Source organism: Meles meles, chromosome 5, assembly GCF_922984935.1.
Source record: "Meles meles chromosome 5, mMelMel3.1 paternal haplotype, whole genome shotgun sequence".
Classification (NCBI taxonomy): Eukaryota; Metazoa; Chordata; class Mammalia; order Carnivora; family Mustelidae; genus Meles; species Meles meles.
Window position 1 is genome coordinate 46,827,517 of NC_060070.1, and position 16,341 is coordinate 46,843,857.

At 37.6% G+C, this 16,341-nt stretch overlaps 2 protein-coding genes across 2 annotated transcripts in view; both read right to left on the minus strand.

Moving 5' to 3' along the window:
• LOC123942484 (cytochrome b5 reductase 4) overlaps positions 1–4,353 on the minus strand; it is a 97,938-nt gene extending 93,585 nt beyond the window's left edge. The window contains exon 1 of the mRNA XM_046006436.1: positions 4,121–4,353. The gene's annotated coding sequence lies outside the window, so the exon portion shown is untranslated. The remainder of the gene's footprint in view (positions 1–4,120) is intronic.
• On the minus strand, positions 712–4,916 carry RIPPLY2 (ripply transcriptional repressor 2). Its single transcript, XM_046006055.1, has 3 exons — positions 4,398–4,916; positions 4,018–4,082; positions 712–900 (listed from the first exon to the last, which is right to left on the minus strand). The coding sequence occupies exons 1-3, from the start codon at positions 4,914–4,916 to the stop codon at positions 753–755; spliced, it is 732 nt and encodes a 243-aa protein (XP_045862011.1). The 3' UTR covers positions 712–752.
• Positions 4,917–16,341: the final 11,425 nt, after the last annotated feature.

Sequence of the window (16,341 nt, forward strand, 5' to 3'; positions counted from 1 at the left end):
AAGAACTTCATGACCATAGTCTAGGTTACCTCTACTTTGCAATGTGCTCCTATTTTCTCTGTCATTAAATGACCATGTATTCTTCTGTAAGTCTACATTTAAAAAAAAAAAAAAAAACTAGTCACTAAGAATGTCTTATTTCACTTCCCACGAGAAAATCTGTACATGACAATACCAAGAGCAAGGAGCCAGAACAAAGGAGGTGATGCTATAGAAGAATGTTTCATATTTGCCAAATGTCTTAGCTCCCCCTTACACAGAAATGGAAAAAAAGATCAAATTCTAGCCTTTTGACTCTCATTTTTAGATTCCATATAAGTCATGTTCACTTCAACTTTTTTTTTTTTTAATTCTGGGGGTCCTTCAATGAAGTGCTCTAATTTCTGTACACCAGTGCTATTTTACTACTGGATTTAAGGGCAGCAGAGGAGTATTAAAGTGAGCATTACTTGATTCATCATTCATTAAAAATCCCTAAGATTTAATAACCATTGCATTAATTCCCATTCTCAATTATGGACAATGACTTAAAGTGTTTTTCACCATCTGCTAGCAAACACATAGTATTGTGTGATTGGTAGCATGACTTATAGTGTAGGGGTAAAAAAAGCCAAACTACTATAGAAATACAAAATATTTCATTTTATTAATAATTTATATACAAATAAATTAGTTTGAAGGATTATGATACATTTGTACACTAGATTTAAATCCTATAAGCTTTTAATGTCATCGCCAAGTAACTAATCAGGCTAATTTTCACAGATCAACTCCTCAATATCATCTTCGCTATCAGAATCTTCATAAAATGAAATTGTGGCTTGAATTGGAAAATTTTTCAGAAGAGCTTCTGCTTCTTGATATAAGTAATCATAACACTTTGATTTTGGCCAAAATAGTCTGAAAGAAGCAGACAACATAATATGTTTTATTTTTTTTCACATTCAGAATCCTTATACTCATGAAATGTTCAAATTTTAAGAGTTCCATATACTTAACAATTGATGAATGCCTTTAGATAGTTTAAAATTGCTACAATCTCAGATGTCATGGGAGTCTAGTTGCCAAAGTATCAATAACTAGTTAATCATTTTAAGTCTTTATCCAAGCTGTAAACTGGATCAAAAAAATTCACACCCTTTGTGGCAAACATTTAGCTCACTTCAGGTGTTATAGATATACTTATTCTTAATAATATACAGATGAGGGATTGTCTTCCAATTTCCAAAATCCTTTGGAAAAAAAAAATGAATCCTACAATTATATTAAAAATTCTCAAACCCAACTTTATAAAGACAACAACATATTATGCACCTTCCAGAAAAGCAGAAATCACCTAGTGAGCTTGAAACTCACAGATTCAAATGCTAGTCGCAGAGGTAGCTAACAATGTAAGTCCAGAAGAGTACAAAAAGCAATATTTTAAAGTTTTTCTATGTACTCACACCAGGGCTATAAGAAGGCTTCCTCTGGGACCAGCCTTGATCCCATCTCTCTTCCCTTTCCCCATACAACTGAATTTGGAATACTATATTGGGATATTGAGAATAATTCTGGCATTATACAGTTTGCATATAACACAGTTGCCTCAGAATTTTGAATTTTTCACGAATATTAATCTTGCCATCTAGTCTTCTTTTATTTTCCTCCAAAGCAAAGAAGGAAGAAGGATATGGATTTTATATGCATTTTAGTATAGGGTAGTTAGCCCCATGTACCCATTTGTAACAGAGTGCTTCTAACAGAGAGAAGGTTACATTATGCTCAGTATACTCCATTGTAAAGGACAGAAAAGTAAGCACTGTAGTTTATAAATGTTTCTAAGCAAATGACAAAAAGAGTTTTAATTTTGGTGCCTAAATAAGCAACCATCAATAATTCAGTCATTCAATGACAATTTTAGTGATCTCTTGTGCCAGATGAAATTCATAATTCAAAGATGAAAAAAGTCACAGTTTCTATCCTCAAGAAGTTGACAACTGAGTAAAAAGAATGAGAAATACTCAACAGTATTGAAGATAGAAATTAATGAAAATAAAATTAAATTAAAAGAAGTACAAATAAATGTCCATAGTAGTTCAGAAAAGAAAGGGATTTCTTATATAGGAAACATGATTTTCTAATGCTAGAATTGTCAAACCCAAAGAACGTTGTTTAACTGTTACCACACTCTGCGCAGAATCTCTGAGTAACCACTTCTCTTTCAGGGACTTCACACTTTCCTGAATTCTCCCCTGTTCTGAGTGATTTTTCTCAGTATTCTTTGCGGAGGGCTTTTTCTCTGTATACAGGTTGGTACTGAACTTCCCCAGTGTTTTATCAACAGTGATCATCTCTCCTCTCTCACTCCCCTGGAGACTTGATCTACTGACATGCTTTCTTCAACTGTTCATTTATTGAAGACTCCCAATTGTCTGTATTTCCACTTAAGATCTTGACTCCGGGCCCCCTACGTGTGTGGGTGCACAGCTCTTTACTGGACAAATCTATTTGAAAACCCCATAGGCACATTAAATACAATATATGAAAAATTGGACTCATTAACTTGTTCCTCAAATCTGTTTTAAGCCCTGCTTTCCACTCTGTTAATACAGCACTCATCTGGTCACTAGCCACAAACTTGGAAGCCATTCTGTCTTTTCAACTCTTCCTTACCTACCATATCCAATACATTATAAGCCTAATCTATTATGTCACCTAAGCATTCCCCAAATTCACCCAGTCCCATCCCTACTTCTAATGCCTTAGAATGGCTTTTTATCATAGCTTGCCTGAATTACAGTAACTTCCAATTTCATTTTGGTTTTCTAATTAAGTCTATACACCATTTTCTTAGTGGATTTTTCTGAAACATAAATTGATCATACTAGCATTGAGTAACCCTAGTACCATCCACAAAATAAAGGCCATGGATTTCCAATGCCACACTCAGGAATAGGACAAAAGTCTACACCAAGGTGTAGAAGATCCCACCTATGGCTTACCTGCTGGAATGACCACAGCTTCATGTACCCAATTCCAGGTCCTTGAGGCTCCCATTGGGAGCCATGTTGTTCCATGATTCTGTATCCCTTCACCTATGCTATTTCTTCTGTGCCATTTCCCCACCTACCATCCATCTGGCTAATTTCAAGGCTCAGCTAGGTAACCACATCGTGTCATACACACTTCCCAGACCTTGCCCCACTCCGTCTGGCCCAGTTAGGTACTTCACGTCCTTTACATACTGCTAAAACTGACCAAACTAAACTATTACAACACCTGCCAAAGGGGTGTCATTATTTTTTTTCCTGTGCCCATCACTACATAGAAAATTAATCAACATTCATCGAGCTCTACAAGCTATTTATGAACATATACATACAAATACCATGGGCTCTGCATTTCACAGGCCTCTGAAGCCAGCAAACTGCAGAATGAACATTTCACCTGAGTAAAAGCTACAAAGATTTCCACCGAAAGGCCTACTTCCCTTCCCGCGGCTAGCAACGGGAAACTAGCTCTTCACTGTCATGTTAAGTAACCTCGATCCGTTTCAGGAAGCTTCGTGGTATTTACGATTTTCATTACACTCCATTTTCTCTTCCACGTCAAGCACGATCTGCTGTAAAACTGCAACTATGAACACCATTCTTCCTTCTGGTTTGCAAAAGAGTAAGAATATACACACTCTGCCCGTTGTGAAGTCAATTTCATTCGAACCCTTTAGCATTAAACAACACAAAACTGGCTTGCAGACACAAGATGTCACCGGTCGGCTTGGACGATGCCAACCACTTTCCCTCTTTATAATAGACTCTTGAAGAGTTTGCTGAGTGGGCACGGATTAACAGTTCTTTTAGGTGAGAGCGTGAACCACCTTTATCAATTCGATGAATAAAGAACATCTGGGATCCCTGAAGACAGATTTTCCCAGAGAGAAGAACCGCAAGGCCAACCAGAGATCTAGGCGCTGCGATTGCCGGCTCTACCCTGCGCGGGAGGAGCGGGAGCCCTTCAGTGTGGCCTGTCACTCACCTGACTGGGTGTCTGTACTGGGAAGGCTTTCCTGAGGCTTTGGTCACCCCGGTGTCGTCCGGCATCTGGGGATGAAAGAAAATCAATCACAGCGACCACTCACCTTCTAGAAAGGGGGAAAGTGGTCTAGTGTTCCTCGCGCTCGCGGGGAACGGGGACCCCCGGGGCTCTGAGCAGCCTCTCTCCCGGCCGGATCCGTGCGTCGGTGGCTCTGGAGGACACCCTCGCAGCATCAGGACCCACGGGGCCTCCGGTAGGGCCCCGGGCGGGCGCGAGCATACGCGAAGGGCGAGCGGGGCGTGTGTCTCCCTCGGGCAGGGCATACCCGGAGGCTCAGCCGCCCTCCGGGGAGGGACGGCCCGGGGCGCGCGCTCACTCACCGCCTCCGCGGCGTGCTGCGGCGCCCCCTGCTCCTTGTAGTCTCTGGCGTCAACCCACGGTCTCCAGAAGCTTGCGGATCTGCGGGGTGGGGGGCACAAGGCGCGCCGAGGAGACGGGAGCCCAGACCCCGGAGGACCGCCCGCAGCCAAGCGCGGCCCCGGGGCCGGCGGGGGGCGGAGAGCGGAGGGGAGGAGCTGGGGAGACGCGGGAGGTAGGGCCGGGGTGGGGGAGGCGCCGCCGACGGAGTCCGCGCCCCGGAGCCGCGGCGAATGGTCCGGGCCCGCGGGCGGGAAGCGGTGGCAACAGCGGGGCGCGCACTCGCCGGCTCCGCTAGCCGAGGGCTCCCCGGTTTCCATGGCGCGGCGGGGCCCAGCAGAAGGCGGCTGCCAGCTCGCGGGCCAGCCGGGCCTCTTCCTCCGCCAGACCCAGGACCCGAGCTTTATATATATACCCTGGCTGCCTGCTGCATACTGAGAGCTGCGCTCCCTCTCCGCCCCTCTCTCCCCAGCTCGCCGCATAAACAAAAAGGTTGCGCGTCAAGGCGCAACGGGCTGAACCCCGGGTGCGAACGCGTGCAACTCCCAAATGGCCCGGGAATGGGTTTTGTTGAGCGAGTGTTAATCGCTCTTCGACACATGGCTGCGGGGGGAAAAAACAACATTCGCCCGAGCGGCCAATTTCCAAGTGAAGAGTCTAGGAGGAGATAAAATTAAGCAATTCTACACGTTTTGTGTATTTCTGCAAAAAGGCCAAGTGGCTCATCATTGTTTGACTCGAGGCTTTTTGGGATGTGGTCAGTGCAACAAGCTCTGCATCCTGTCAGCTAAACGCTGGGATGGGGACCGAATTAAAAGGAATGGCCTTAACTCCTCTTTCGGAGGAATGAGAGCTGGGAGAATGAACAGATTCCTGTCGAAAGAAAAATTTGTATTAATGTAGTGACAGACTAGGGTCTGCCTATTGTTATTCGTAGATAATAATTTTTTAAAATAACAAAAGATAAATTGTAAAAGACAATATTCCAGCCGCGAGAGCCTAAGATTGGAGTCATGTGATCTAGGCTTAGAGGTCTATATTATTTTCTCCTATCTTTGTGATTTTCTTCAACATCTTACCAGTGTCCCCTGAAGAGAAGCCTTAAATTTCCTGTATATACAAGTCACGACTTGGCATTTTGTCCCTCATTGGTAATTAGAAATTATTTTGTGGAGGCAGGGTGTGTGTAGAATGATAATGAAATCTTGAAAAGTTATGGGACAAGTTGTCAGCCTCTCTGTGACCCTGTTTTTTCTTATTTCAGTTGAACTTCACTTATTACAAAGGTCCATTAAACTTGATAAAAAGTCTTATGCTTCAAAGGAAAGATGATGTATAAATGCCATAATTTTTTCAAACTGTTTTAAATAATAGAGCTGAACTTCTTAAAAGTTGTAGATAAAAGCTTTTAATGTAAGTAACAGTGTCTCAGCTGTTCATTCAGTTACTGTGTAGGAAAATAATCTATCTAATTAACACTTAAGGATCTATACTGATCTCCCCAACAGGAAAGTGAGATATGGTTTGTTTCAGGTAATGAAATCAGTAAGGACGGGTACCTAATACATTTCTCAATGTCCTGGAATTATTGTTGGCAAAATAAAATAAAACTTAACACAATGCTTTGTTACAAGGCCTCACCCATAGGAAGCTCTCAACAAATTTTAAGCTATGTTTAAAAATGAAAGTCCTTAACCAATGTTAAGCTACCTGATGAAATGTTCACCATTTCAGTTTCATAAACATCTTTTAAGGAGTCTGTAATGTGGTAAGTACTGTGCTTTCCAGGCGTAATAGTGTAATGGTGAATATCTCCCCCACCCCACCCCCAAGAAGGTTACAGCCATTGTGATCTATGACCATCACAATGGCCACATAAGCTAAAGTTTTTTGAAAGTGCCACGTTCAGTAACAAAAGGACATTTTAACCAGAGAAGTGGTATAAAGGAGGGAATTGATAAGTCTTTTTGGGACAACCACGAAAACTTTTTAGAGTAAAAGAAATCTAAATTGGGTTTTCTAGAAGGATGAAGAAATGGTGTGGTCTGTGTGTGTGGTGCAGGAACAGAAAGAGAAGATAGGAACGGTGCTTCTAGGGAGTAGGGATTGCTGGTGCAGAGATGTGGCTGAAGAGATAGAAGGGCTTGAGCTAACAGGAACCTGATGTACCATGATAAAACATTTTGGATTTAATGTGTAAGCAGTGGTGAAATATTTTAAGGAGGAGAAGGGAATGGTCAAAGTTTTCATTTTTAAAAATATTATTTATTTATTTGACAGAGAGACAGCGTGCAACCCCACACAAGCTGGGAGACTGTCAGGTAGAGGGAGAAGCAGGCTCCCCACTGAGCAAGGATCCTGATTCAGGGCTTGATCTTAGGACCCTGGGATCATGATCTCAGCCAAAGGCAGATGCTTAAATAACTGAGCCACCCCAACACCCCTAAAGTTTATATTTTATAAAAGTCTCTCTGGCAGCCATATGGAAGACAGATTTAGGGAAGGCTGATACTGGAAACAAGGAAATCATTTATTTCCATAGTTCAGGCAAAAGGTGATGAGAAGATGTATAGTAAGGATGGGAATGAAAGAACATATTTGAAGGATACTTAGGAAATAGAATCTACAGTACTACCTGCATCATAAAATGTGAGGGGATGAGAGTGGAGTCTAGATATGCTCCTGGGCTTCTAACTTGGTTAACTGGGTAAATGGTGACACCTCAAACAAAGACTGAGAAGACAAGGAATAGAAGAGGAAGAACAGGTGAGATGCTTTTACGTTGTTTTATTCTGTTAATAGTGTTCAGGGAAAAATAATGAATTTGGTTTTGGATTTGAATCCATCACATCAGCCTGGGCTACACAGCAATAACAAGGAACCCTAACTCTCATGGTCTTAGAATATAGTTTTATTTCTGACTCATGCTATATTCCATTTTTGGTGGGTAGGATTTACTCCAGTCATCTTCACTTAAGGATAGTAGCTGATGGACCCTCTTTCCACTGTAATAGTGCCATTTGTCATAACGGGGGTGGGGGGGGAGAATAAAATTAACCGGTTTTTAAAGACTTAATAACATGTAGGTGGAGAAACTATCCAAGAGACAATCAGATATGAGGTTCAGAATTCAGTAGAGAGTTTAGGACTAAAGATTTAAATGTGGGAGTCACAAGAAAAGTAATAGGAATTTAAAACAGTAGAGATTGATTCATTTTCTCAGGAAATTTTGTAGCTTGGGAACAGGACCAAGGACAGAGCTCTGGAGAGCAACATTTGATTGTGGAGTGAGAAGTGCAAATCAAAATAATGCAAAACAAAACCTCCCTGTAAAGGAATGATGAAGGTAGTAGAAGGTGCATTTGTACAGCAGGTATGATGGGGCCATGAGCTGAAAGAATTCCAACAAAGAAGGAAAGGAGGAAAGGCCTAAGGCATTAAACGCCACCACTGGGTCAAACAAAATAAGGATGCGTGTTCATTGAATTTGGCAAGTAGGAGTCATAAGTGACTTTAACTTTAACTTTTTTTTTTTACAGTAAATTGAGCTGTAGAGGTGAAAAAATAAAATAGTAAGTTGAGCTACCTTTTTGAAAGGAAAAAGGGGAGAGAAGAGGAATGTTGCATCAGTAGAGGGGTTTTGTTTGTAGAGGACAAGAGGCAAAAGAATGTTTATAAGATGAAGAGATGAGGCAGTAGTGGAGAGGCCTCTAGAGAAAGACTGGGCAATGGCTCCAGGTCCCCTAGGAGGAAAGAAGAAACGAGATCAGGAGCTGTGGGGAGGATTCTCATGCAGTTGAAGGGTATGAACCAGTGACTACTCAAGAAATGAGCTTAATCAAGTTGGCTGGATCTGGCATGAAGAAGGAGGGGGTAATGGGATGATGAGACGTGAATCTGAGAGAACACCGATTGTCTTAAAATTTTGAAAGAAATGAATTACTAGAAAGTCAAAAGGGAAAGCCAATTAACAAAAGTACGGTAAAATGTATATTTGATCAGGGGCACCTGGGTGAGCCTCTGCCTTCAGTTCAGGTCATGATCTCAGGGTCCTGGGATCAAGCCCCACATCGGGCTCTCTGCTCCACGGGGAGCCTGCTTCCTCCTCTCTGCCTGCCTCTCTGCTTGCTCGTGATCTCTCTCTGTCAAATAAATAAATCTTTAAAAAAATGTATATTGGATCAAATTTTGGTAAACTGAGAAGTAGAAATGCGTATCGCTGGAACGAGACCATTTATATATTTATGCATCTGTTCCACCTATTTATACAGATGCTGCAGCTCATTTCCAGTGAGGCCAAGACCAAAAGAGCTTACTCATGTTACATTTAAATTTATTTAGAAATCTATATGAGTACCACTAGTGCATTTAAAACATGTGCTTTTTTTAAAAAATTAAGATATAATTCACACATAGCATTATATTCATTCTATGTGTACAACATGATGATTCAGTATGTGTATATATTATGAAATAAAGATCACAGTAAGTCTAGATAATGTCTGTCACCACACATAGTTACAATTCTTTTTCTTGTGATGCAGGATAAATTCTATTAGCACTTTGAATATACAGAAGATTATTACTAACTATCATCACCAGGCTATAGATTACATCCCAGGACTTATTTATTTTATAACTGGAAGTTTGTACCATTTGACAACTTTCATTCATTTCATGAACACCCATCCCCCACCTTTGTCAACCACCCATCTCTTCTCTGTATCTATGAGTTTGGGCTTGTTTGTTTGTTTAAAGATTCCACATATAAGTGAGATCAAATGTTATTTGTCTTTCTCTGACCTATTTTATTTAGCATAATAATGCCCTCAAGTGCCATCCATGTTGTCCCAAATGTCAGAATTTCCTCCTTTTTCATATCCAAGTATATATATTACATAATATTATATATTAATATAATATATATAATATAATATTATATAATTATATAATAATTGTATAATAATATAATATTATATAATAATATAATATATTGTATATATTAATATATAATATTATGTAATATATAATTGTAATTATAAAATTATAAAATATAATTATAAAATAAAAATAAATAAAATATATATTACATTTTTATATATTTTATATATTACATTTTCTTTATCCATTCCTTTACTGATGGATAACTGGATTGTTCCCATGTCTTGGCTTTTATAAATAATGCTGCAGTGGGGGTGCAGATACCTTTTCAAGTCAATTTTTTTTTTCCTTTGGATAAATTCCCAGATATGCAATTGCTGGGTCATGTGGTAGTTCTATTTTTTATTTCTTGAAGAACTTGTATATTGTTTTTCATTGTGTCTGCACCAATTTGCTTTCCTACCAATAGTGTACAAGTGTGTCCTTTCTCCACATGTTCGATAATTTTTTTGTGCGTGTTTTTTGTAGTAGCCATTCTAACAGATGTGAGGTGATATCTCATTGTGGTTGTGATTTTCGTTTCCCTGATGATGAGTGATGTTGAGCACATTTTTCATTTACCTACTGGCCACTGGTACAGCTTCTTTGGAAAAATGTCTATTCAGATCTTCTGCCCATTTCTTAATTGGCTTGTTTGAGTTGTAAGAGTCCTTTATATATTTTGGATATTAGCTTCTTATCAGATGTATGATTTGCAAATATTTTCTTTCATTCAGTAAGTCCCCTTTTCATTTTGTTGATGGTTTCCTCCTCTCTAGTTTGATGTGGTCCCACTTGTTTATTTTTGCTTTTGTTGCCTTTTAGTGTCCAATTGAAAAAACTCATTGTGAAAATGGATGTCGAGGATCTTACAGCCTAAGGGGTTTTTTCACCTAGGAATTTAATGTTTTCAGATCTTATGCTCAAGTCTTTAAACCACTTTGAGTTGATTTTTGTATATGGTGTGAGATACTGATCCAGTTTTATTCTTTTGCATGCGTCAGTCCAGTTTTCCCAACATCACTTATTAAAAAGACTCTTTTTTTCTCATTGCAAATTCTTGCCTCCTTTGTCATAAGTTAATTGACCATACATGCATGGGTTTATTTCTGGGCTCTCTATTCTCTTCTATTGATCTATGTGCATGTGTTTATGCCAATATTGTATTGATGAGTAACACTTTGTAATATGGTTTAAAATCAAGAAGAATGATGCCTCCAACTTTTTTCTTCTTTCTCAAGCTTACTCTGGCTATTCAGGGTCTTTTGTGGTTCCATACAACTTTTAGAGTTGTTTGTTTGGTTTCTGTGGAAAATGCCATTGGAACTGATAAGGATTGCCCTGAATCTGTAGATTGCTTTGAGTATTTTAAGCATTTATACAATATTAATTTTTTTAATTCATGAACACAGAATCTTCCCATTTATTTGTGTCTTTTTCAGTTTCTTTCACTGGTATCTTAAAGTTTGCAGAGTGTAAATCTTTCACCTCCTTTGTTATATTTATTCCTAGGAATGTAATCTTTTTAATACATTTGTAAGTGGGAATGTTTTCTTAATTTCTCTTTCTGATAATTTGTCATTAGTGTATAGAAACCCAACTGATTTTTATGTATTAATATTGTATCTTGCTACTTTACTGAATTCATTTATTAGCTAACATTTTTTTTTATTGGCAGAGTCTATAGGGTTTTCTATATATCATGTCATCTTCAAATGGAGATGGTTTTATTTCTTCCTTTGCATTTTGGATACATTTTATTTCTTCTTCTTGCCTAATTATTGTGGTTAGGTTCCAATTCTGTGTTGAATAAAAGCAGCAAGAATAGTTATTCTTGTCTTATTCCTGATCTTGAAGGAAAAGCTTTCAGATTTATACCTGTTAGAAATAAGCTTGTCATCTGTGACCTTTATTATGTTGAGGTATGTTCCCTCTATAACATTTTTGCTGAGAGTTTTTATCATAAACAGATGTTGAATTTTGTCAAATACTTTTCCTGAATCTTTTGAAATGATATGATTTTTATTCTTCATTTTGTTAACATTGTGTATCATCTTGATTGATTTATGGATGTTGAACCATCCTTGCATCCCTGGAATAAATCCCACTTTACAATGGTGTATGATCCTTTTAATGTGTGGTTGAATTCAGTTTTTTAATATCCTGTTGAGGACTGTTGCCTCTATGTTTATCAGGAACACTGGTGTGTAATCATACAAGGATCCTTGTCTGATTTGGTATCAGGGTAATGCTGGCCTCATAAAATGAAGTTGGAAGTGTTTCTTCCTCTTCTGTTTCTGAGACTTTGAGAAAGATTGGCATTAATTCTTTGAATGTTTGGTAGAATTCACCAGTAAAGCCATCTGCTCCTGGACTTATATGTTGGGAGGTTTTTGGCTACTGATTGAATCTCCTTACTAGTAATTGTCCTGTTCAGATTTTCAGTTTCTTCATGTTTCAGTCTTGGTAGATTGTACATTTCTAGGAATTTATCCATTTCTAAAATATGTACTTTATGTAACATAACGACATGTTCTTCATAACATAGCAATGAGGTAGACAGATCTACATAATCTTTTAGGATTAAAAATATTTTTAAAAACCTCATTCAATCAACAAGTATTTATTGAACACCTACTATGTGCCAGGTACTGTTCTAGGAGCTTGAGCTATGCCAGGGAGCAAAAGAGACAAAACTCCTTACCTTCGCAGAGTTTATATGCTAACTGCCATCTAAGCCACCAATGTTTGTAATTTACTAAAAAGAAAGTATTATAAACTCACCTTACACATGGTGCCCATGTGCCTGACATGTTTGTTTTTTGTTGTTGTTTTTTTGTTTTTTTAGTTGTGGGATTTTTGTATGACTATAAGATAAGAGAAGGGAAGCAAACCCTGGAGAAAGGATGCTAGGCAATGGTCCTTGAGGAAGATGAATGGAAAAAATCAAAAGCCCATAAAAACAATGAGTATGTGCTTCTCTGTTATACAGAAAATAATATTAAATGAAAAGATAAATTAGAGCTAGAACTAGGTTCCCATTTTGAATGTAAACTGATGTTGCCCCAACCTTTTCAATGGAGAGAATGACCTCAACTAGAGTATGACTTAGTCTCTACTTAGAGACTAAGGTGAGAAACAGAAGTGTGAAAGGATGAGAGGAATATAATGACTCACATCTGCTATTGCCACCCTGTGCCTCCCAAATGCCAGTTTTGCTTGTATGAAAGCAGGGCCAGTCTCAGTTTATGCACCTCCTTTTTTATCCATGATTTTGTGAATATTATTTAAGGAAAATTATAACATATGCCTTAGAAGCTAGACTCCTTTTTAAAAGACTGTACATATAAAGTGTGCTCCTTTCTAGGATAATTATTCATTTGTGTCTGAATGCCAACAGAGTCAAATTTATTAAATTACTTATTTGGGGTATTTTATTTTGGTTATATAATTATGTCTTCATGGAAAAAGATAGTGAAAATCCAACACAAAACCCTACACATAATATGTATAAGGGATCTTTTTGGAGTGACAGAAAGGTTCTAAAATTTGATCACAGTGGTAGTTGAGCAACTCTGTAATTTACTAAATGTCATTAACTTGTTCAGTAAAAATGGGTGAATTTTATGGTGTGCAAAATATAGCTCAATAAGAAAACTTTAAATATGACATTAAAGTATTGATTCCTAACCATACTCAGTCTAGGCTTGAGAAACTAAACACTGCAGTCAGAATCAAGCCTATTGGAGGTCTTTCTGATTTGGGGCTTTAAAAAATATGCATCTTGGATAGAAAAAGTGGTTGTTACAATGTCTGTTATAACTTCGGAATTTGCTTTAAAGCATATGTTATATTCACACTGGCCTGGACAGTTCTAGTTTTATTACACTGCAGTTTCTGTAAGGCTCCACATCAATGCTTTGATGCCTGGTGATCACAGCAAAATCTTTGGAAAAAATTGTACTGGATCTACAGTAAGGACTTAAGGCCTCCAAACTATTGAGTGCAGTGACAAACTGTCGGGTTTCTGTCAATAAATTCCCCACTATTGCTGATTTGTCAGGAACCAGGCCCTCATACTGAGGCTATTATAAAAGAAATGTCTGCTTCACTTCAATTTGAGATCGAACTGAAGAGCAAGCAAATGTTTTCAAGTAACTAGAATTTTAATTGTGCATTATCAGAAGGTTAAACACATGAATGTGTTCTAAACTTATTAGTAAGCTAAAATACTCTTTTCCCCCTTACAGTTGGGTTGAAACTTCTGTGGTCAGCCCTTTATGCCAATAAAATCTTATTTGAGATAAGTGATTGCATAGAGGTCTTTTTTCAGTTTGAAGATTAGATTCTTCGTGAAAGGTGGCATTTCCAATCTTCAGGCATTTGAGGCTCTTCCCAGGTTTCAGATAAAGATAACAGTGGTGGTAAAACTGACTTAGAACTGAGCAGAGCTCCCGTGTGTTGTTTTAAACCAAGAAGGTGCTCACAGATGGCTCAGAGAGAGATTTAGCAAGTCTGTGCTAATCACACTCATACATGGGAATATCTCCATTGAAAACAGCCAGATTTCATTGTGCTCCTTAAGTAACTTTCTTAGTTGGTTAATAATAACAGTAAAGTATAATATGTAATGGCCTAAAAACAATATACTTTATATTATAGTTGGATGTATATTATTAAAGCCACAGTGAGAGTTTATGAAAGGTGATTCTAATTCAAAGTATACTGAAGATACAAAGTATTTGCAGAAGTTTAACTTTGGACAAGTAAACAATTCAGACTTCTTAATGGCTTCGCTTCTAGACATTTCTAAACTTCTATGCTAGCCCCAAAGAGACTAATTTCTCCTACCTAATCAATTATATATAATAAAAACACAATATGTAAAAATACATTCACTTGACATAAAAGAAGATTGATCTTCTCATTACAAAACTGTATTTTATGAAGTTTTGTCACTTCTGACACTTTATATTAAATGTCATTAACTATGCAATTTTAATATCCTATATTATTAAATGTCAGTGGTCAAAATACAATAAACATCAAGATTTAGTTCTAATTTTTGTTTTTAGAATGGAACATAAAACAGAGAGGATTCAGAAAAGAAAATTAAAATCAGTTAAAGATTTATTGATCAGCCACTATGTACCAAGCACTGTATTAAGCATTGAGCATACGGTTTGAATAAGACCAACATGTCTTATTTCCAGCTTTCATAGTGCTTGTACTCTGGCTGGAAAACAGAAAATAAATAAATGAAGGAGATAATCACAGATTTGCAAGAGTGCTATAGACAGAATTGAAAAGGGATTTAATATAGGGTAATTGGAGGAAGCTTCTCTTAAGCAGGATGGTAAGGGAAGGCATAGGAAGAGATGACATTTAGGCTGAGCTTTGAATGAAAAATGAGACAGGGCCATTTTCTAAATGATCTATAAATTATTTCTGCCACATCCAGACCATATAAAATCATAGCAGAAAATATGTATCTGTCTTGGTTGGTTTATGCTCTTAGCGGGAGACCAGATAGCTGATGGTTGTACCAGATAATGAAAAATATATTGAATAGTATTTTTCTGTGTTTGTTTCTGAGTTTTATTAATTACTTAGAGAATTACTTGGATTATAGAAAGAAATTCATTTTTCTTAAATATGTAAATGACTCCCAGTTTAATGAAGAGCCAAATCTTAACTAAAAGTATTAAGTTTAAGAGGTGTCATACTAAAATATGGCAGCAACAATATATGCATGATATTTTAGTAGAGAAACCAACAGGTAGTAGTATGAAATTGAGCAGAATTGAGTTTTTGTTATTACTGAATGAGATATATATGAGAATTTATAGATAGCTATAAGCTAAGAATGAACTATCAGTGAAGATATAAGAAAATGAGACTTTGTACATATTTAATGCTGCTTGGCATTCATTAGGCTCTTAGTGATGACTAATTAATTGAAAGAAGAAAAGCAGGCAAGTGTGGTCTTCACAAAACTTGTCTAAATTTTATCTGTTATCCCATACTTGTGTTGGTTACTACAATGAGACATTTTCCTTGTCATGACAGTTCAAGTACCTACTGGTTGCCTATCCCATAACTGTTCCCCACCCTCCACTCTCATTCTTGATAAAGAACCCCAATTTTGTGCAGATATGAAGAAGTCAAGTGCTTTGGGAAAAACTAGTCTCTTCCTCAATTACAAAGAGAGGATCATGATGTGATCTTGCCAGTGACTAATTTAGGCAGTCACGTGACCCAATTCTGATCAGTGATATTTAAAAAATAGTCTGTATTATGGTGGCAGGGTGATTGTGGGAAAAGTCTCTCTTACTGCCTAAAAGAAAAGCATGGGAGGAAACACACCAGTCCTCCATATTCTACCGCTCTGTCCTGTATTTACTTTTGATACCAGGATTTGGGACTCATGAAAGCTTATATGGGCTAAGATCCTGAAACTAGTGGATTGGAAGGATGTAAACATCCTGGGAACATTTTGATACCTATCTGTGGAAATATCCAACATCAGGATAGTATGAGAATGAATTTTGGTATGAGAATGAATTTTATTATTTGAATTTTACCCCCTAAAAAGGTGTTTTTGTTTTTTGTAGCTGCATGTATCTTCATTCAGTGACTAGTTCTATTTTCAGGTAATAGTCAGTAGATTAACTGAGTATACTCTTTTGTAATCCAAATAGCCAGCTGATTTGAAATTTTATATAGGCATGCCAAACTACTCTTCCCAGCAATGGGATGTGGTTCCACAATGCAGTGCTCCTTGAGTAGGTAAATACAAATTGTTATCATTATCTCACTGATCATTAAAATCTTCATTGTAGAGGAAGTGTTATTTAGTTGTTCTATCTTTTTAAAGTTTACACTGAAATTTAACAATGGGGTATTATCTAAGATGGTGGTTCTTAAACTTGTTGTCCTTTAAAAAAAACAAAAAGCCAATTATTTTACCAGCAAAATGAGTTTCTT

Excerpts from the sequence above, each read along its gene's own strand:
- RIPPLY2 (XM_046006055.1), bottom strand. The coding sequence starts at position 4,916 with ATGCGGCGAGCTGGGGAGAGAGGGGCGGAGAGGGAGCGCAGCTCTCAG. Across the intron at positions 4,083-4,397 it reads CGCAGCACGCCGCGGAGGCG|ATGCCGGACGACACCGGGGT; the intron begins GTGAGTGAGCGC and ends TTTCATCCCCAG. Across the intron at positions 901-4,017 it reads CAGTACAGACACCCAGTCAG|ACTATTTTGGCCAAAATCAA; the intron begins GTGAGTGACAGG and ends TGCTTCTTTCAG.